This window comes from Pholcus phalangioides, unplaced genomic scaffold (genome assembly GCF_987345545.1).
Source record: "Pholcus phalangioides strain wild (caught in Gottingen) unplaced genomic scaffold, Ppha-v1.0 ptg000004l_1, whole genome shotgun sequence".
NCBI classification, from domain to species: Eukaryota; Metazoa; Arthropoda; class Arachnida; order Araneae; family Pholcidae; genus Pholcus; species Pholcus phalangioides.
The window spans coordinates 45,930,573-45,952,852 of NW_028301597.1; the positions used below are offsets into that span (position 1 = coordinate 45,930,573).

The 22,280-nt window shown below is 34.8% G+C and overlaps 1 protein-coding gene across 1 annotated transcript in view; it reads left to right on the plus strand.

Moving 5' to 3' along the window:
• Window positions 1–316: 316 nt before the first annotated feature.
• The window catches only part of LOC149087699 (neural cell adhesion molecule 2-like), a 271,875-nt gene continuing 249,911 nt past the window's right edge, over window positions 317–22,280 (plus strand). The window contains exon 1 of the mRNA XM_089231589.1: window positions 317–866. Coding sequence (XP_089087715.1) covers window positions 806–866 — 61 coding nt within the window. The 5' untranslated portion in view covers window positions 317–805. The remainder of the gene's footprint in view (window positions 867–22,280) is intronic.

The following is a 22,280-nucleotide window of genomic DNA, read 5'->3' on the forward strand; positions in this document are numbered from 1 at the left end:
AACTTTCGAAATAATAAAGTAGTTGAAACAAGGAAGAGATGGGAGGAAAGTAAGTGCATGCAATATAAAGATCCCCGAGAAAACAGCAACACACACCGGCTAACACTACGCGAAAGCGTGAGATAGTCGTAAATAACTTCAGCGGGAAGAGTTTTCGTTGAAGCAGTATTTCATCTATTTTTTTTTTCATTATTTTATTATTTTATTCAATTTTTATTCTTCTCCGGGTTTGATCTTCTCCCGTAACCAGCGACACCTGGCGAAGGTATTGATACCGGTGGGTTGTGTGTGTGATAGGAGTTGTGTGCGTGCGAAATACACGCGCAAGACACAACGGTTGCCGATCCTGCCGCCGCGGGAAGCACAGTAGTCACGGAATCGAGGAAAAAATTATGAGCGCGGGCAAATTCTCTAGAATACGTGTAACTTCTCCAAAGAATCAATGATCACTGTGTGCCAATAATAATAATAATAAAAAAAGCGATATTACGAAGAAAATTCCGTGGAAAACTGAGATTCCGGGATTATCATTTTTCCTCATAAATCAATGTCTCCGTAGCGAATGTGGTGTGCGCGTTTTTTTTTTTGTGCGTGCTCTTGTCTTTTTTTTTTCTGCATTACGATATCTTTGAATATTGAGGAAATAACAAATTCCATTTTTTTTTTTAAATTCAAGATATACAGTGCTTGAAAATTCACTGAAATATGCAGAAAATTAAATGTGAAACTATGGACAGTTTTTTGGCATAGTGTATGAAACGAGAGGAATTTTTCTATACCGTTCGAAATTTTTGCATAAAGAATTATGTTCCCACGAATTTTGATAGTACTGCTCCTCTGTTTTGCTGAGAGGACTTGCGCAACAAGTAAGTATGGATATTCGATATTTTTCCTAGGGTGTCTTTTGAAATTCAGTATGGATATTCATTTGCTGGAATTGAATATTCGATAATGCTACGATTTTATGAATTCGGATTTGATACGATTTTCAATGAATGATGTCATAGAATTAATGCATTTTATCATTACGAAATATGAATTTTGATATCTTTTATATTGCAATTACAAAGATGATAATTTTTGTCGCAAATATATTGACCGAAATTTTACTCAAAATTTTTATTTAAAAAAATTATTTAAGAGCAGTGATTCCTTTTATTAAAAAAAAAGAAAATTCGATTTATATTACTAATTCATTTTTAAATCATTGTTTTACAGTCGTAATAAAGACTTTGTTAAAGTGGTAATAAAGGTTTATTATAACAGGTTTATTTCATAAATTCATGAAATATGACTTTTATTGTTATAGGAATTTATTATTTTAATATATTTTTTTTCTTTTACATTGGTAATAGTCTTAAAATTTTCATTTTCGAAAAAATTATTGAAAAGTAATTATTAAAAGTAAACTAAAAAAATGCGGCTTTTGCTTTTTATTTTCAAATATACATAATTTTGCAAAGATAAAAAAATCTTAAATTTTGTTATCTTTGAAAAAAAAAGTTTTGAATGGCATTCATGTCTTTTATAATTTCAAATCCGATTAAATATATATATTTTTTCAATACACCCCTTCAAATATTAAAAACTTTTTTAATGCACGATAATGGATTCGAGATAATTAATGTTTTTTTATAATTAAATAAGAAAACAATTAAGTTTTTGAAAAAAAAAGCTTTTTCGTAGATTAATAGAAATTTTAAATAATATATTTATTTATTATTTCAAATTTTACTTCATTCAATATTTTTACCTAGGATGTCTTTATAGTTTGCTTTTTAACTTTTCAAATTCTGTATGAATATTCATTGAAGGAATAAAACATCCAATAATGCTGCGATTTAGTGTATTCGGTTCTTATATGATTTTCAATGGATAATGTTACGAAATTATTGCATTTCATTATTAGAAAATATATGTTTTAGTATCTTTTATATTATCATAGCATAGGCTATACTTTTACCGCAAATATATTGACCGAACTTCGACTTCAATTTTTTTTTTAAATTATTCGAGAATATTGATTTCTTTTATAAGTTAGAAAATACGACTTTTATTACGAATTTATTTTTAAATGATTATTTTACAATGATTATAAAATCTTGAAAATCTTCAAAAAATATTTATTAAATAGTATCGATTTTTTCATAAATTAATAAAATTTAAATATAGTGATGTAATTTATTTTCACATATTCTTTTATTAATTTTCGGTTTAAATAGTCTATAAATGTTTATTTAAAAAATTATTGAACATTATTGATTTCTTGTTATTACTATTTTTCTGTTACGGTGGCAAAAAAAAATCCTGAAAGTTTCATTTTGAAAAATATCTTCAAGCGTGTTGATTTTGAAAAAATGTGACTTTTGCTTTAAATTTAAAACTTTCGTTTTATTTTACAACGTAAAATGAAGTCTTAAAATTATTATTTTTTTTAAATATATATTTTGAATGTCATTGATATCTTTCGCATTTTTGATCGCTCTTGAAAAATCGTGACCAAATAGCACAATTTTTTTATATATGATGGCATGATGATATATATATATATATTTAAAAAATTGGACATCAATTTACTATGCTTTCCTGTCCAATTACGGTAATTTTTGTGAATATTTAGAATTAATTAACTTTCTAATTAATGTAGATAATCAATCTTAGTTTAATCAAAATAATTAATAATTGCAATTTTTAGAAACCTCATGTGTGTACTATGTGAGGAAAAAAATATGGTGAAATTTTTTTTTTTTCTATTTCGAAAAAAAATTATTTCTCATAGTTTTCATCATTATTTCTCTCTTTAGTTTTCATACTTTGCTTTTGAAATGAAGTACGAATATTGATTGATGAAACTGAACATTCAATACGATTTAATGAATCCAATTTTCGTAATGGTTTTCGGTGGACGGTATCTTTCTTTATGAAAATAAATTTCATTTTTCATTAACAAACATAAATATTCTTATTTTTTATATTGTCATTTCACAAATTATAATTTTTATCGCAAATATAATGACTGAAACTCAAGACTCCAAAAAGTAAATCATTTTTTTCACAATGCAAAGGAAGTCTTGAAAGTTTTACTTAGAAAACCTATTCAAGAGATATTGATTTCTTTCATAAATTTAAAAAAAATCGACTTTATTACTGTAATTTGTTTTTAAATAACTTCGTTTACAATAGTTATAAATTCTCAAAATTCTTCAAAAAAATTAAATTTATGTAGAAGACTATCGAATTCCTTCTTTAGTTGAAAACAATTGACTTTTATTACTATTTTTAAAAATGTTTTTCTATTGCAATGGTAAAAAAGTCTTAAAATTCTCATCATTAAAAATGTTATCGAATGGTACTGCTTTCTATCGTTTCAAATACGACATTCGTTGCTATTTATTTTATTTAAATGAGATTTTATTATATTATTCGATAAAACTTTAAGATGGATTCGATATCAACTTCATTATTGTTTTAAAAATAAATAAATAAATTTGTATGAAAATGTTCCATATTTTAATGATTTCTTTCATTCTTTTTCTATTAATAGATACTCCTATATTCATCGAAATTTCTGTTCAATGCACAAATCAAATAATTACTTCATAATTAGTATTTTATTGCGGTAAATATTTATAAGTAATTCGAGAGTATGATACACTATATTATATGATGTGATCGATATATTTTCCATATCCCAGATTTTTGCAAACATCGTCTTTCTCTTAATCAATTTTGAAACTCAAAATTGTTTCATGAGTGTGTTTACGCGTAGGGCTAGCGGTTCCATATCTGGAAAAATATCTGGGGGGGGGGGGATTTCAATGGATTGGTGTGCAAATTGTGAAAAACAAATCAGTGTATGATTAAATTTCAAATTCCACATTGTTCTAAAAATTTCTATAATTTATTCACATCTTTTCATTTAATGACCATTAAATGCCGGAATTTGTCATTTTAATACCAATTAACGGCAAATATACTTTTTTCATAAATTAATATATTCCATATAAGGTCATAAAGTTTCGCGAGAAAAATAAATTGACAAGAAATGCAATAGGCCAGTGATTCCCCAACCTTTCACATCCGTGCAGTAATTTTTTTGTATACTCTTCGAAATTGTTAATATGCATGCTTGCGCACTCCTAGAAATGCGTAGGGGGCTAGTTTACCCAAAAGATATGCATACGACATTTGTGTATCCCTAGGAATTCATAGGGAATTTTCAAATCCTCTTATATATTACGCCATAGATAATGTTTTGTAGTTTTTCCTACTTTACTTGAAATTTTTCGTCGTTGTTGATTATGTTTCACATGTTATTTCTTTGGTGATATCGTGGTAAATTGAATTCTGGAAGAGAAGGATGACTTTCGTTTTTTAGTTCAACTAAAAAGCATGGGCGGAGATATTGGGGGGGGGGGGCGTAGGGGTGAATGCCACAGCGTGAATGGTGGAGTCAACTGATCTAATGCACACTGCTGGTCACCCAAATTGCAACACCAAGAAAGACAAGAGATATCGCAACAATATTTATTTTGTAGATAACATGTTGACCAAGCATCAAATGATTAAATTTATAGACTTCTGTGAAGTGTGGTTCCTGCCAAAATCAGTAGCCAGAGTAGCCGCCATTGTTGGAGATCACCGCTGCCACACGCCTCGGCATTGATTCAAAGAGACTTTGGATGTGTTCTTGGGGTACAGCAGACCAAGCAGCTCCCACGCGTTGCCAAAATTGATCTGGTGTGGCAGCTGGGGATGTAATCTGGGTCAATCGTTGAGCAACCATGGACCACATGTTTTCTATCGGCGAAAGATCCGGAGAGCGAGCTGGCCAGGGAAGCAATTCAATCTGGCGATTGACGAAGAACCTTTGGACAATGCGTGCCACGTGTGGTCGCGCATTATCCTGTTGAATGCGCATTATCCTGTTGAATGCGCATTATCCTGTTATGGCTGTGGGCAAGCCCTGAAGGTAAGGAAGGACAACTGGCTCCAACACCTCGGAGATGTAGCGCTGGCTTTTTAATGTACCGGCAATGCGTACCAGAGGAGTGCGAGAGTGATATCCAATACCGCCCCATACCATAATACCCGGTGCAGGACCAGTGTGGCGGTGCATAACGCAGCTGTTCAGCATCCTCTCTCCACGGTGTCTCCAGACTCGAATCCGACCATCGTGGTGTTGCAGACAGAAGCGTGACTCGTCAGTAAAGACAATTTTATTCCATTGTGCCGTCCACATCCTTCTTTCATCGCACCAGACGTCTGTGGTTCTGCGCCAAGGGTAGACGAAGCAATGGACGTCTTGCGGACAGACCACTCTGCTGTAAACGGCGTCGAATGGTACGCGCAGACACTGGATGATGCGGTACAGACTGAATGTGCTGTGCTATGGTTCGTGATGTGGCTGAGCGATCCGTCACTGCCATACGCACAATACGCCTGTCATCACGTGAAGTGGTGCACTGAGGTGGATGCGATAGAACACGTCGGTCCGTCGTACCCTCCTGCATCCAACGATCACATATCCGCATTACAGTTGTTTGGTTTCGTCCAACACGACTACCGATTTCCCTGAAAGATAATCCACAATCTCGGTAGGCCACTATCCTTCCTCTGTCGAACTCGGATACTTGATCAAAAGATGATCGCTGTTTTCTACGAGGCATAATTGATCGTTTTTTTGAAAAAACAACAAGAAAAACACAATTGCCGTACTTCAAATCGTCGAAATCTCCAAGCCTTAAATAGCGCTTTGAAGTGGCGCCGCAGGCGCGCGTGATGTGCGTCTGCGCTGAAATTCTAATCATTTGCATATCTCACCTCCACTAATGCATGTTGTAAATTTCATATTATTTGCATGCTTCCTTCAGGGTGTTGCATTTACGGTGGCCAGCAGTGTATATGCGTATATATGAATTGACATCATCATCATCATCATCATCATCGTGCCCCCCAGACTTCCGAGTATATCTCCGCCTATGCTAAAAAGTTCCCAGTGAGTTATTTGGTGAAATTCAGTTTCATCAACAGCACCGCCCTTTGTGACGTCTTGCTATCTTTCTTGCTCGTAGTAACCAATCACCAAGTCCTAATGCCTCTTGCGTTACTACGACTGTAAGGTTTATAATTACGTGCACCGAGGCTTGCGGAGGGGTTGCAATGAATCACTAGCAAATACATTTAGAGTTATTAACGTTCAAAGAAATTTATTGAAGTACAGTAATAGAAATTGATTAAAACAGATATGTAAAGATAATTTTTTTCCAAAATATTCAATTTTTTTACAGAAATATTTTTATTTTTGATCGTCTTAGGAGGGACATGAGGGGCATCAGATTCAGATGATCGAACGAACTCCTATTGATAAATTCTACGATTGTACACCGCTATATCGAACTCTCATTTAACAAATACTTTGGTTTAACAATTTTTATAAACTTTGAGCGTATACAATCAGACCCCGATTTAACAAACTTCTATTGGACGAATTCCGCAATCGGACCTCGATATAACGAACTCTTATATTTAATAAATTTTACGATTTTACACCGATATTATGAAATCTTATTCAAACAAATTTTATGATCTAATCTCGATATCACGTATCATTCCATCAAATTTTCATTACGCATTCTTTTTTTTAGGATTAGTCGAATTTACCAACCACTCTTGAATATTATGCATAAAACCGAAAAAAATTGATTACTTTCTTGAATTTATCAAATTCACCAATGACGCTTGAGTATTGCGCATAATTGCCGGCAAAAAGCGATATTTTTTTTTATTTATCAAATATACCACCGATTTTAGGGTATTATGCATAATCACCAGTAAAAGTGATAAATTTATCAAAGTTTATGGGATGATTGGTGATTACTCATAATAACCGATGTACCGCATTAACCGTAACACATATATGAATGAAATTACGGCAAAACTTTTTCCTATCCAGAAAGTTAAAGTAACTTACAATTGTATGGAAGGAAAATATTTACACCAGTTATATACGTAGCTCGGTATATACAGATCACGCAAGGTATTATTACATTACGGGGTTCACCAGTCTAGTTACAACAACACACACGTTTTATCCACCGATGAACCGAGTTTGCAGATGCTGCACAATACACAAACTTCGGTCAACCCGGTGACGACTTGCTTTGTATTCATCATCGTATAAAGGCGTAGATAGGATTGACGGCCGTGTATATCGGGTAAAGGACCGACCACAAAATACAGCGGACATGTCCAAGAATAATTATTACTGATCACAGGTGCTTATAAGGACGAAGACGTGCAATTTTTTTTTCTATCAATGTTAACATGAACCACTCCCAGATACCTACAGGGTTTTTTTTATTATCGACGTTCCAGACATGATGGCTTAATAACCATCTATAAACACTACGAAGTAATTCAAGAAATACATTCCAAATGATATGTCTACGGAATTAATTTTCGATCTGTTTGAGTGTTTAGAGTTTGTGAAAGACAGTAAAAGTCAGGGCTATATAATAAGAACTGTTTGATCTCTTTGATGTTGAGCTTGCCGCCTTGGCTCAGTAGGAGCGGTCTCGGAGATGCCGTATGACGTCACGGCCCTGCTACTCTTTTTCTCGGTGACGACATCAGCTTACAAAACGTTCTGTATTGAAGAAAATTATTTCAAATTTTAGTTGTTTATTTAACAGTTTTAAGTGAGTGATCCTCTCGTTTACGGTGTTGTTTTAGTGTCACTGGTATGCGCGGGATAAGGGGGTATTTTTATAATACACATTTTTGTGATTTTTGTGTAAATCGGTGATAAACAAATATATATATTTTTTAATAACCCAAATACGAAATATGTACGCATAAATCTATACAATATACAAACAAATATAACATATAGAAACATATTTATACAAGCATATACAAACATGTATAGCACACACTTTTGACCTCAAGGGACATGAATGTCCTTCCAGCAGGTCTATAAGGTCTTCTCTGTTGATATTTTTATGGGTTTATGAGATATGATATATACGAGTTTTTGAGTTTGAAAAGTTCGAATAGGGATAAAAAAATTCATTCGAAAAAGAGATGAAAAAAAGTAAAGAAATTGATAGAATTAAAGAAAAAGTATGACTAAAATTTTCGGCCCACGAGTAAAATGAGTGAAGGTGAATTATGGAATTGCATGTTATCTGCAGCTATTTTTTTTTTCTAAGGGGTCGGTATAGAACAAAATATTTTGAAAATTTATATGTAAAAAGTATTTTTCGAAAAATTGATAGATGTGGGTAGAAAAATCTGACTTTTTTTTTTTCAAAAACAGAGCGAATAGCTCCATTATAAAAAAAATTTATTTTTTAATGAAATTTTTACATGCGGATAATACACCACTGTGCGAACTGGATGAAAAATTTTTCATCAAAATGGTGAAATTAGTATCTACGAATCATACGCAGGAAAATACGGTATATAATAAAATTTAACTTTTTATTGTCACTCAAATTAGAGTGACAATAAAAAAATAAATTTTATTATATGCATTTAATTATAATTTATTTCATTATAATTTTATTATCATTTCACGATTGTGAATCTATGTTGTTCTATTCTATCTAATCATTCAATCATCTATTCTCCTAATCTATTCTATCTAACCATCGTTGAATTTTTCGTCAATATCTTGCGCACTTCACCTCTATTATAGAATCACTGACGAAACTTCGATTCTTTTCGGAGTTATTCCGCGATACACCCCTTATGCATCTATCCGACATCAGCGAATAATGAAACATACTCAACCGTTTAAACGCATACATATTTTAATATCTGTATTTCGTGTATTCCGTGAATTTCAATAAAAGGATCGATACATAAGTATATAGCATTATACATGAATAATACAGTATTTATTCTTTAATTTTTATTTTGTAGTCGTTGAATGACACATCTCTATTCATGGCTCTGTTTACTCTTAACCTTTCAGTAAATCGATTTTTCGAGATTGGTTTTCAAAGCCTTGCTTTACCTTTTTTTTCTCCGGAAGAGAATAGGAGATGATGTAGTGATAGCATATAGAGCTATCCTTTCCTCTCTACTCGAATTTCTCTTTATATTTACTTCTTTTTTTTTCGTGTAAAAAATAGAATTAAATTCTTACAACGTTTTCTGGGGATTAAAAGAACAGAAATAGAGTTTTAAGAAAACTAAACCTGAGGGAAAAAAAGAAGGATTACGTACGAAGATCCTCGTGGGATTCCGGCAGGTGTGTCGAGCATTACGTCATTTTCTCTCTACGTCTTTCGATTTTTATATCTTACAGTTTCTTACTGCTTGATTCCTCAGGGGGTGAGGGGTGTATTGGAAAGGAATGAAGAGGCTATGTGAGGATAAATTCAATTCATGGAGTTGAAATCCAGATGAATATTCATACCGTGTCAGAATCGAGTTGGTAGTGATTTTTATGGCTGCTTTCTTAGTTGAAATGGGTTCATGTATCTCAAATTTTATCGCGGATAAAAATTTTATATAGTTGTTTCTTGATTTGTATTTCATGTATGACTGAGAGATCATTTTAAAGAGATCAAAGGGTTAGGAGAAGGAAAGGTTCGATTCTCGCGATCTCAAAAAAGTGACTTGGCTGTAGTTCTTTTGTAATTTGTTAACTTGAAATACGGAAAGCAAGAAAAGTATGACGAAATGTCGCACAAAAGTAATAAGGTGGCATGCAAAACACTCCGGAAATACTGCAAAATCTAACTTAAGAATCTTAAAGTTAGAGTGACCGAAAATTCATCTTTTTTTATGTTCATAAAAAATATTTCAGATCATTTTGAAAATTTTGATACCCCGAATTTTGTGTCTATAAGCTGTAGAAGTCGAACCATTTCAGGTATTGATCAGCTACATTTCAATTTAATAAGCATTCCTTGTGAATTGAAATGCATTACTTGCAGCATCTCTTAAATTTCACCTGCACAGACACCTGTTGCTTCCTTTTGCGCAAAGAATTTCGATATCTATGTGGAGGGAAAAAATATTATCATATGCTAGCTTCTACAATATTTTTTTTTTTTTTTTGCATAGCGAAAACTCTGCATACATGCAGAAGCATCCTCAACAGTATTCGCCAGTACGTATCCTAGATACGTGATTCAAGCATAAAAATTCAGTTTTAATTCTTCAAATTTTAAATATTTTTTTTAATAGAGTTATTTTTCTGTTCTTTCAGGAACCCGCCCCCCCCCCTTTTCACAAAATTATTCCTTAAAATTTTGGAGAAGAGTGAAATTACTCTTTAAAATTATTTTTTTTGGACAACCTCAATTCTTCAGTCTCTGAACGTCCATATTTTGTAATTTTATTCCCCATGAAAAAATGGTGCCTCTTTTAGTTTCTTTTTTTCCACAACCAACAAACGGGCAAATATAAAATTTTATTAGCTAAAACATGTTTTATAGGAAACAACTACACGGTACTATATGTATTATATTGAGGAAGATTGTTAAACTAGAACTCTTCTGCTACCTATCAAATAAAAAACACAACTGTTATGACTCGAACTGGTGACCGGTTTTTGATTAATGCATCGAATGGAAATGTACCAGAATAATCGAGTATATCCCTACTGTATATATAGCCAACCTTAAATGTATTTTGCGAGTTTAAAGTTTTGTATCTGATCTGATGTAGCTAAAAGCTTAACTAATTCTGAATTAATGACATTCTTGTTCATTTTTAACCTCTCTATAAATTCTTGATTTAATATCAATGTAATTCATTTTTCATCTGAAATTAATTCTAACATTTATAGAAATTGAGTAAAACGAATTCATCACCTAAACAAGGGAAACGCTACAGGCACTTATAAACAAACTATAAAAAAAAATCCATTACTTTTTGTTTTGTTTTTTTCATTTCGTCTAAAATAACGGTTATATAAAGTTAAATGGTTTTTCATAAAAATTGCGTTGAAAAATCAATAGTCAATCAAATTTTCCCTAAAATAGGGGAAAAAATAAACTGATTGATAAAAGTGATTTATGAAAAATTTCACGAAAAGTACGATATTAAACTTTGATTTATAGCAAGACTTAAACTATATAATCAAACTATAAATTACACTAGTTTATGAAGAATAGAGGAGGGATCTCCTGCCTAGTTCTTATAACCGATATTGAACTTAAAACTTTCTTTAGAAGGGAAAAAAAAATATTGTACAGCCAATTTTTCCAGGGGAAAAAAAGAGAGTTTTCGAGAGAAAATGATAATTTTTAAAAATGACCTTATGTCCCTACAGGGGAAATGAAAGATAATGAATTATCTATTGTGTGCCAAGAGAAGCAAGCGAGATATTGCGTTCCGTGTAGGAGCTGATAAGAGAGAGAGAGAGAGAGAGAGAGACATGGCGGAAAAAGTAACATGAAAGTTAAATAAAAACTAAAAATACTTTCATAGAAGGCTGAAGAGAGGGGGGGGGGCTGAAAGAAAAAAAGGGGGGTTCTCATAAGCCAGCCGAGATTCCTCAAGGATCCATCAACTGATGACGAAGGGCATTGGGCCGATCCCAGCAATTTGTTTCAGCTGTCACTAACCGTTTTAGTATGCGCTCCACCCTTTCGGGTCGATGTAATTGAAACTCTTTCTCTATCTTTTCTTATAGATCTCGTAAGAAAAGGGGGGAAAAAAAGGGAAAATTGGGATGAATACAGGTTTCTTGTCTTTTTCTTTCATTCTAATTTTTTTTATTTTCCTGCTGGAGAAAAGAAAGTCTTTTACCCCCTTCAACTTGTATCAGGCTTTAAATTATTGATCGACGGAAAGCGATCCTAATTGCTCTCATCACTCTCCTCGTCTTAAAGGATCACTTAATAGATTTTCAACTTTCAAGAGAAAGAATGAAAAGAAAAAAATGTACGTACAATACCTTAACTTTTTCATTCAGTAGTCAGTGAATAGCCGTTCATGGTCTCTGCCTTTTTTTTTGTTATAATTTTATTTGTGGAATTTGTTTCATTTCCTTCTGAATGAAAATTTTTTTGTGGGGGGGGGGAATTCGAATTACTTTTTTTCGGAGTGAAATTTGACTTCAATCTCATCATTGGCAAGATTAATTTTGATTTTTTACCTGCGGTTGCCAAGTTTTGATGACGAGAAGATTATCTGGAACTGTGGCTCTCAACCTGGGGTGATATGACTCTTCCCCCTTCTGGTCTTCGGATGTACTTACAGGTGAAAATGAAGTGGAGGGGGGGAGCTAGGAAGGTTGTGAAGAAACTGCTACAGAGAGTTGTGATATAGATATCCAGGGTGCCGTCTAAGTGTTAATGCGGCCTTCATTTCTCAACCGTTCATCGTGGAGGTATGGCTTCAATTTAAAAAATGCTCAAAAAACGTTCAACATTTACCCTGTATCAGTGAAAATACAGTGTATAACGAAATACAAAATCTAAATTTTTATGCGGTTACCCTATCTTCCGATTTCCAATTATAACATTGCTACTTATCCTGAGAGCCAACAACAAAAAATCCAAGTTTCTAAGTGCAATATTCGCTGAGATATTCTCGAATTCAAAAATAGGAGACAAGTTGGGAAAAGACAGCATAAATGGGGGATAGGAGCATCGTCCGTTAGTTTTTGTTGTTATTTCATAACTTTTCTCCACTTTTTGAATTTAAATATCTTACCGAATATTGTACTTCGAAACATGCACTTTTTTTTCTGTTGCACTCAGGAGATACAGGGCAACAACTTTCTAATTAAGAATTGGAGGACAAGAGTGGGGGGGGGCGTATAAAAATTTAGTTTTTTATTTTGTGACACACTGCATTTTCACTCTCAAAACTGGTACACGGTTAATTTTTGAAAACTTTTTGAGCATTTTTCAAATTGGAATCGTACCTCTACGACGAACGGTTGATGAGATAGAGGCCGCATTAGCACGTACAGGACCTCCTGTATAGATGTGAAATAGATATACAGATATATAGATATATATATATATTAAAGAAATATAGATGTGAGTTTCTAAGTGCCAAATAGTGGGAAAAACTGTAACTCTAATTCTAGAATCCAGAAGAACCAGAACTGCCCATATCTGGGCTCATCGTGGGGCCTACATGATGAGGCCTGTTCTGGTACCACAATATTCCAGAGTAAATATGTAAGCTATTATTTCCAGCTGATTGGGGGTGCACTGTAACATCATTCTTTCCGGGAAGTAAAGTGGGGATGGGGATGTTGAGACAAGCGTCCTTAAAATTTTCACAAGATCGAAGCTCACCAGACTCTAGCCTAGGGGTCCAGAGATAGACTTTATTCATGAAGTTTTTGTTCACTATTTACTTAAAAAGCCAATTCAGTGTAAGTAGAAACGGTCTCGATTCTGGATGAAGTGTTGACTGATGTTGGGTCCAAGATAAGACGAGGGCCATAGAAATAAATTCTGGTCCAAAGATAAACTTTGGTCTAAAACATTGTTCTGCAGTGGCGTTTTTTAGAATTTGAAGTATTTACGAACCCTTGAAATACATACCGGCGCATAATAGAACGTGCACAATTTAGAACATAGCAAGGGTTATTTTTGCTACTGCTATCTAATATTAATATTTTTTGGTTGAATCCCTAACTACGTCTCGGGTAACCCAGGAGTTCTGCGGTACCTTGGTTGAGACACGTTGCTCAATAGCAGCGATTCTCAATTTTTTTTTAGTCGCAGAGCCCTCTCTGGTCTATGGCGGAGCCCCGTAGGCGATTCTACGACAGTTCCGCGCTGAACTGTCGTGACGCCCCTAGGCCTATATTTTATTCATTCATCAAAGTTACTGATTTATTTTTATTATTTAAAATTATTTATAATTCTTTTTCAAATTTACTGTTTTTTTTGAGTACCCGCTGAGCCCCTGGAGAGTGCGTACTGGACGAGAACCGCTGCTATATAGCGTCACTGCAGTGCTTCGCGGTGTCAGTGTGCTTTGGATAATTTACAAATGTGATGACGGAAAAATATATAAAAATAACGCAATCACATTAGGAGACTGCCAGGACTAGAGTCCCCTTAAAACTCCAGGCTGACTCATCCGCCGTCCTTGAGCGAAAGGGTGGCGTCAGTATTATCGCTATAGCCAAAATCGCTGTACCCTTATCATGCTTTTCAACTGTATTTCTGAGACGTCACTTGGAATGACCGTTAAGGCGAGCTGTAACATTATGCGATCGGAAGTTATTTCAATCAACAATTAAATACATATCGGTATTGAAATCAAGAAAATGCCACCATTCGTGACGAAATTATTGGCAGAAATGTCCCTTCATATCAAATGTTTAATAATGTGAGAGGAAACTCTTCGTAAATTCATCCAGCCCTACTACAAACGGAAGTACCCTGCCCTTTCGGCTACGGTTATATTCGCTATTCATTATCAAACCATATCGGAAATAGCTGTCATTTGTATCTCTCAAGGAGATGTGTAATCACTATATTTGTGTAAAGCACGAAGATTTCACGAGAGAGTAACCCCTAGATATTTAACGAGTCTAGGGATATTGAAAATGCTTAGCTAAGTTTATGTAGTATGTGTGGGAAATATTGAATGGAGAGAGCTAGGATTCGTTAAGCTAACTCGGGGGTTGTACATTTGAACAAATCAATAAGTTGCATTTACATGTGAATACAGTGAAACTCGGTTATGATGACTTCCAGTTGTAACGACAAATTTAGTCACCAACTTCTTGCAGCGAATGCGAGCTGATGTCCCAGTTAAAAAGTTTCAACACAGAGAACAACAGCCGACATCGGTTAAAACATTCAATCATTACACTTCACCCGCAATTTCAAAAATATATATAGATGGCAGAAAAATAAGATGCGGTGCCAGATATGCCCTCAGGCTGTTACGTACGCACACTCACATTTCCGGCACAACTTAACTCGGTGGTAAATTGCTCACGGCGATAGACTGGAGGTGTGCTCGGTTTGAGAGAAAGAGTAACGACACCTTGGCTATAACGTAAATGCTCGGTGGTCAGAGCAGTGGTTCCCAAACTTCTTGAAATGCGGTCCCTTTTGACAAGAATTTTTAATCGGCGACCTGCTACATAAGGTGACCATATGTCCTGATTTCCGGGACATTCCTTATTTTAACTTAACTAAGTAATTAATGATGAACGAAATCGAACTATTTTTGAATATTCAGTTCCCAGAATTGTTTTATTATGAGATTTCGAAATGCCCTCGTGATGTTTTTAGCTTTAAATCCTTCTGACGGTGTCATCAAACGCAACCGCAAGTTAGGACAGAATATGTGCGGTGCAGAGGGCGTTGATAACAAAACTCATGGTCACCAGCACCAAACGCAGGGACCAGTGCGAAGATATTCTTGGGTTCCCTCGCAGGAACAATAAATTTGTGTTGATTTGTTATATTACAGTATATTTAATATTCATAAGCATAACATTTCTATGATGGTTGATTAGCAACCTTTGCTTGCCCTCTTGCAAGAGGGCCTGGGTTCGAGTCCCGGCGGAGACAAGATGACTTTTCTTTCCAAGTTCACCGCAGCATAATATCCAGAAAATAAAATGTTTCCTTGATATCTTCGGCTGAGAAAAAAATCTCTCTAAAAACCCTTACTTTATTGGAAATGTTTTGTTCATAGTCGTAAATGTAAGCATACATACATTTCCCTTACACTCACATATCATCCCTCCACATTCTGTGTTTTTAATTTTTTTTAAATATATAAAACTATTTTAAAATTGGATGGTTCGTTCTGAATTTTCCCCTGTGCAGTATATATATATACGTGATATATTGATTATTTTACAGGTAGAATTTGAAAAAATTGCATTTTATGATACGTGTGGGGTAAATAGCTGTTCAGCTGCGTTGATTTTTTTAAATATTTTGATGTAATTTTAAATACGTGGCGAAAAACCGTAATAAATTTCTCATTCAGACATTTTTATTTCTGAGAATCTCTCGCGAACCCAACCCGCTTTCATTCGCTGGGGGCAGGGGGGTCGGGACTCAGACTTTGGGAATCATTGCCAACGTTGCCCTTGTATGGAGGGTAACGCATTGCCCACTTCAGTTATTCCTATCTTAATGCATTAAATGAAAAGCTAGGGTACTTTTCGAACCTGGAATTCGATTTTTGAAAGAAATCTAATATATATGTGTTTTGCTTTTGAACTTTTCTCAATACAATCTTATGTCTTACAAATTGACTGACCGAAAAAACATTATTCCTTTTAACTTTCTGTGGAGTCTTCTATTACGAACCCAAAATCACTGATTTTGTCACGTGACTACTACTAAACCATACATGCACCTCGTCCATATTCCTCTGAGGAACTGCTAACGAATTGGTGCGTGTTGGGACGTTCGTGTCCGTGCTGTAAACCTAATGTGGAGCTTGTTTCTGTGTAATAGGCTTGGTATAGTTGCTGCCATCTGCCTCCTATTTTTCGAACTATGAGTGAAGTGAAGTAAGATCTTACTTTTGTAGGCCCGTTGCTCGTGGAGTTTGAACCCGGGTCCTCGCGATGAGAGTCCATCACTATGACCACTCGACCACCACAGCAGCTTTGTCACGTGACTAGCAAATGTTCTTCCACGGCATTAAACACCTTTGGGTGACCTAGTTTGCTAGAAAAGGCATTTTTAAGTTTGTTTTTAATGTAGCTTTGAGGTACTTTAAAGAGTTAGCTGCAGCTTGCATTTGTGGTTTATTTCAACAGATCTAATTGCATCTAAACAGTTTTGAAGGTGGTCATTGCTGTAGTTTGCAAAACTTCGACTTCTAGGCTGACGCTTGCATTTAAATATGACATCTTTCTAGTCTCGAAATAAAAATAATAATTGAATAATATATTGAAAATAAATTGATAATAAGAAAATATATTGAAAATAAATTGATAATAAGAAAATATATTGAAAATAAATTGATAATAAGAAAATATATTGAAAATAAATTGATAATAAGAAAATATATTGAAAATAAATTGATAATAAGAAAATATATTGAAAATAAATTGATAATAAGAAAATATATTGAAAATAATAATATATTTTAATAGAGGATAGACATTTAAAAAGTAAACATAATTGTTCAATGCATAACTATGTTTTTAAGTGTAATCACAAATAAACTACCGAGGGTTGCAAAAATACTCGTCGGCCAATCAATTACGGGGTTGGGTGATCTTGGCTTCCCATGCTTTTCTATGGAAAAAAGCTCCTTCTTTAAGGAGCATTTAAGATTTTTCTATTCACTTCGGGCACTTAATTTTTTTCTACGGAATACTACGGATATTTCTATAGAATTTTGCATGAGCATTTAAGATTTTAATTTGAACTATCGTTACCCTCTTTTGACAATAACTTTCGAATTGGCGACACCATTCTACATAGATTGACCATATGTACCGTACCGTTTTCCGGGTATTCTTGATTTTTTTTGGCGATGAAATGTACTTTAATTTCCGTAATCAATGATGAATGAAATCAAATAATTTTTTGGATATTCCGTTAGCAGAAATGTTTTACTATGATATTTATTTCAAACTACCCACACTCTTTCTTCCTTTGAATCGTCAACAGAGCTGCGAGTTAGAACGAAATACGTATTTTACGCATCGTTATAGTGCAGAGCGGTACCACACTAGAGATGTCGAGATTATCTCTATTGTGGTGATGTGCAGAGTGTGGATAATATGATAACCCAACTCAGGGCCACTATTACGACACGCAGGGTCCATTGAAAATATATTTTTGGCTTCCTTTTTCACAAAAGAATAATTTCAGTTGATTTGTAATATGATTTTTTGAATATTCATGCCATTTTCATGGCTATGGCGTTGCCACCCTTTCTTTATTATAATTATGCAAAATTATTTTTCAATGGCAATTTTCCCGTATATACATTCACATTGTTCTGTATTTTAATTTTTAAAAGTATATAGCCGCTGTGGTGGTCGAGTGGTTATAGTGCCGGACTCGTGATGCGAGGATCCGGGTTCGAACCCCACAGTGGTGGTCGGCTGAAGTTGGTTTTCTGTGGTTCCCAACTTCAAGGCGCAAATGCGAGCCGATCTCCCCGTTAAAAAGTCTCGCCACAGAGAGCAACAGTCCTACAACGGTAAATCATTCAACCATAACACTTCACTCATAGTTAGAAAAACTGGGGGCAGATGACAGTACTACACATAACAAGCATTACACAGGAACAAACTTTACGTCAGGTTGCACTACACGTACACGCACATTCTCGCATGTACCGATTCGTTGGGGGTTCGTTGGGGGGTTCCGCGGGGGGGGGGGTGCATGTGTGGTGTAGCAGTAGTAGGTAGGGCTCGGGGATCCATGATGTTCTTAAGTCAGCCACCTCGTTGGGCAATTTGCCTGTTGTGGCGTTGTATTTGTATTTGTATAAAAACGTTTTGAAATCGGTTCATTTCTTTTTGAATCCTCTGTATAAATATTAACTTGAACTATTGGTAATTGTACATTTAGAGATTGATAAAATTGTATTATATGATATACATGTGTATCGTAAGTAAATATTCAGCTGAGTTCAGGCATTTTTGACATATTTTTAGTACGTTGCGGAAAACAACAATGAGTTTTTTGTTCGGACGTTTTCATTTCTCGGACTCTCTCCGTTCAGTTCACCAAAGTGACCCCCCCCCCCCCAGAGACACACATTTTGGGAACCACTTATTACTGGTGATGTAAGAAATACTCAAAAACGGTATGTTGAATAACGTTAGCGCCAAACGCATGGTATACGTAAATTTTTTATTCATATTTCAAATGAAGCTCGTGAGATTCAACGTCACACCGCGTCCCTTCAAATCACAGCATATTTCTGACCATCCGTCGTCGTTACGGGAATGGTGAGAAATTTTGCGCACACCTCAGCAGTTTCTTTCCCGAGACCAACTACTCATCACTCATCTTCAGAGATGGATAATCCAATAAGCATTCGACTCCTGCCACAGAGCAGATACGCAATAATTCCGCGCTAATCGGCTTTGACGTAAGTGATGAACGGATGGCTGCAATGGCTGCAACTGCAACTGCTAATATTCACCGGGTAGATCACCGGCCGGAGTCAAAACCCTAAAATCATCCGTTAATAATCATTTTAGATTATGGCATCCATTGTTATTACTCTTGTGATCGTGATGCATTAAGGAAATTGCGATAATCAACAACAAACTGATGGCATGAAAGTGCGATAATATACGTGTTTCTATTCTGTCATATTTTCCACGGCTTCGAGAGTGAAATATTTTCCTTTGTCCGTGTTTTAACGTCTCGTTTTGAAGCCCCCTCTCTCACATTAATGTGTCACGTTATTTTGAAATCAAAACTGGAAATAATGGATGGTTAAAGCGGCTGTCTCTCGTGATCCTGAGAATCGAGATAATGATGATATGCCTCGATAGTCCTTTGGCACTCACAAAAGCACCATCAATGAAGGTTTCAGTCATTATTTTTCCTCGCTTCTCATACCTCCTAACTGGAAAATTTTAAGAAAAACTCGCGATATTCAATTCATGAAAAAGGTGATGTCCTAATACGCTTTTCAACATGATTTTACATGATGAGTAAATACAAAAACGAATCGCGTAGAACCATTATCCATCGGTGCTGTAATGGCGTTCTTTCTACTTTGTATGAAATTGAGGATGGAACTGTATATAATACGCGGGAGGGGGTGGGGGATATATATACAGGTTTCTCGAAAGTTTTTGACTTAAAAGAAACAGGAAAAAAAACCCCACTAAAATCAGACACAAACGTTTTTTTTAAAAAAGAGATTTTTCAGAGTTTTTCCTTTTTTTCAGAGTTTTCTGTCCTTTTCAAATGCGAGCATTCGTTTTCATTTTTTTTGGAATTTTCAAAATGTTATTGTATCTTTGATACCCAAAAAATGCATTGACAACATAAATGTCAGCAAATCTTTATTTTCTTTCGAATTTTCAATTTTACATTTATTATTCTGTATGAAGAAATATTTCTGTTCAAATTTTTTTCAGCAAAGATAACTCAGGATATATTCACCTCCACATACAATTTTCTTTCCAGAATTTTATTGCTAATTTTTATGTGATAAATGACGCTTTGTAATAAATCGCACTTTCTCCTGGAAGTAATCTCAAAAATCCCTTTGAAAGTTTAAATTCAAGTGCTGCCCTCTGAGGAAAGCCCCCCCCCCCCCGCACCTTAAAGTTAATATTTACCATATTTATAACTCAAAATGTGCACAATACTTCAAGTCAGGGCTTAACTCCCTGAGGTCAGAAAAGAAAGTTCTGCAGCGAGAAAAAGCAACCCCATATTTATGGTACCAGGATATACCTACGCATTTTCAGTATCGTGTAACCCGAGGGCTATATCGTGAGGGCTGTTTCATACATTTCAAGTCACGCTTGCCGTCTTGGCTCAGTGAGCGTGGTCTCGGAGCTCCTGCGTGACGTGACTGCTCTGATAATTTTTTTTATTTGAGGGCATCATACACATGCTACTCACGTGGCTTATTGAACATTTTAGTGGCTTATTTTATGTTTTTAAGTGAGTGATCAACACATTAGAACGAAGATAAACAGAAAATGGAGTTAATTGAACAATGAGGTTTTTTCAGGGGGGGGGGGACCCCTCTCCGCTCCCAAATTGTCTCAAATGCGTAAACGTTTCTGCTGATGATGAGCCAAAAATGGGCATTTTTGCCATCCGTTCTCTCGACGTTTTTGCACGACAAGCTTTGGAAGTCCAAAAACATGAGAAATATAAAAAATCAGCAAAAAAAACACACACACACACACTAGAAAAACATAAAGTACATCAGTTACGTACAAAAATTAATTTTAAGACACTACCACGTAAGAGAGAGGTGTTCCAATAAAAATTACAAGAATTAGAAATTATAAAAATCCTAGCCTTGAAATTAATCTTTCATAGATGGAAGTGTCACGATCGGCTAACATGTCAATAACGTGAAATTTAAACCCCATAAGGAAGATGCTCATTATGTGCTAAGATACGTCCTGTATTTTGCTAAAATTATCTTGAATTTAGATTTAACTTCGTCGAGGTTTCGTTCCTTCGAGTGCGTCTAGTATAATCTCGGTGTCTTGCACCACATGATCACCAATTTGTGTTGGTATTGCCACTTTTTGTGTAAGACACAAAAGTGCAATACGGTAAACTACAGTACTTTACAAAGGCAATGTATCTAAATTGATTTTATTAACCAACTAATTAATTTTTTTTTACGGTGAATGAATACTTCAAAGTGAATTTTCTGATAGTATTTAATAGTACAGATTTAGAAAATATGTCAACCACGGTATAAATTTGGTGCTACGTGATGACAGTGTTGCGTCCCGTTATGACAATAATCCCTGTGCAACGATATTTTTTCTTCGCCCACAGACTATCGCTATATCGAGGATTCACTGTAATGAAACATGTCATGAAAGAAAATTGTTTCTTTTGATTCACAACGAGAAATAGTATAAATGGGTTCAAATATGCATGAGTTGTGGGGATTAATCTACAAATCGCTTTTATCTGGGAGCAAACAAGTTTTATATCCATGTAAACCGGGTATAATTCAATGAAGGTTCACAAAAAAGGTCGAAATCTGCAGTTTTTCATTTTTCGAACCAAATGCCAAATCTCTAAAATATCGCATTACATTACATAACGTATAAAATAGCGCATTCTGCTCATATTCGGAATTAAACAGAAATCCCATTCTGTTATTATGATGATGATGATATGAATATTCGTATACGTGTGAAGAAGAGACGTATCCTCTCGATTGTAGTTTCGTCATGGAAATTGTCATTTTCTAAGAAATGAGTCATGTAATATATTCCTGTCCAATGTTTATGAACACTCATTATAGTGTCGCCATCGGTTGCACACACACACACACATATGTAAGTAATGTGGCTAACATGCAAACACCTATCCTCATTTTTTTAAGTTTCGAAATCTGGTTACTGTAAATTGACACGATCAAGAAAGTAAGCAAACAACATGAAATGAAACCTATTCTCTAAAGAGCTTGAAATTCCTCATACTTCGGTCCAAAACTAAACGAATAAAGTAGCGCAATGACAGACGAATTTTCTCCTCAGCGTGTGTCTCTCCTCATGTCGCACATTTCTTCACCGACGGTAGCTAGTAGACCCTCGAATATCCTGAATTTATGTGTGGGCCAAGTTTTAAAAATTGCTTTTGAAGTACGAACTGCGATAGAAAGTTTCC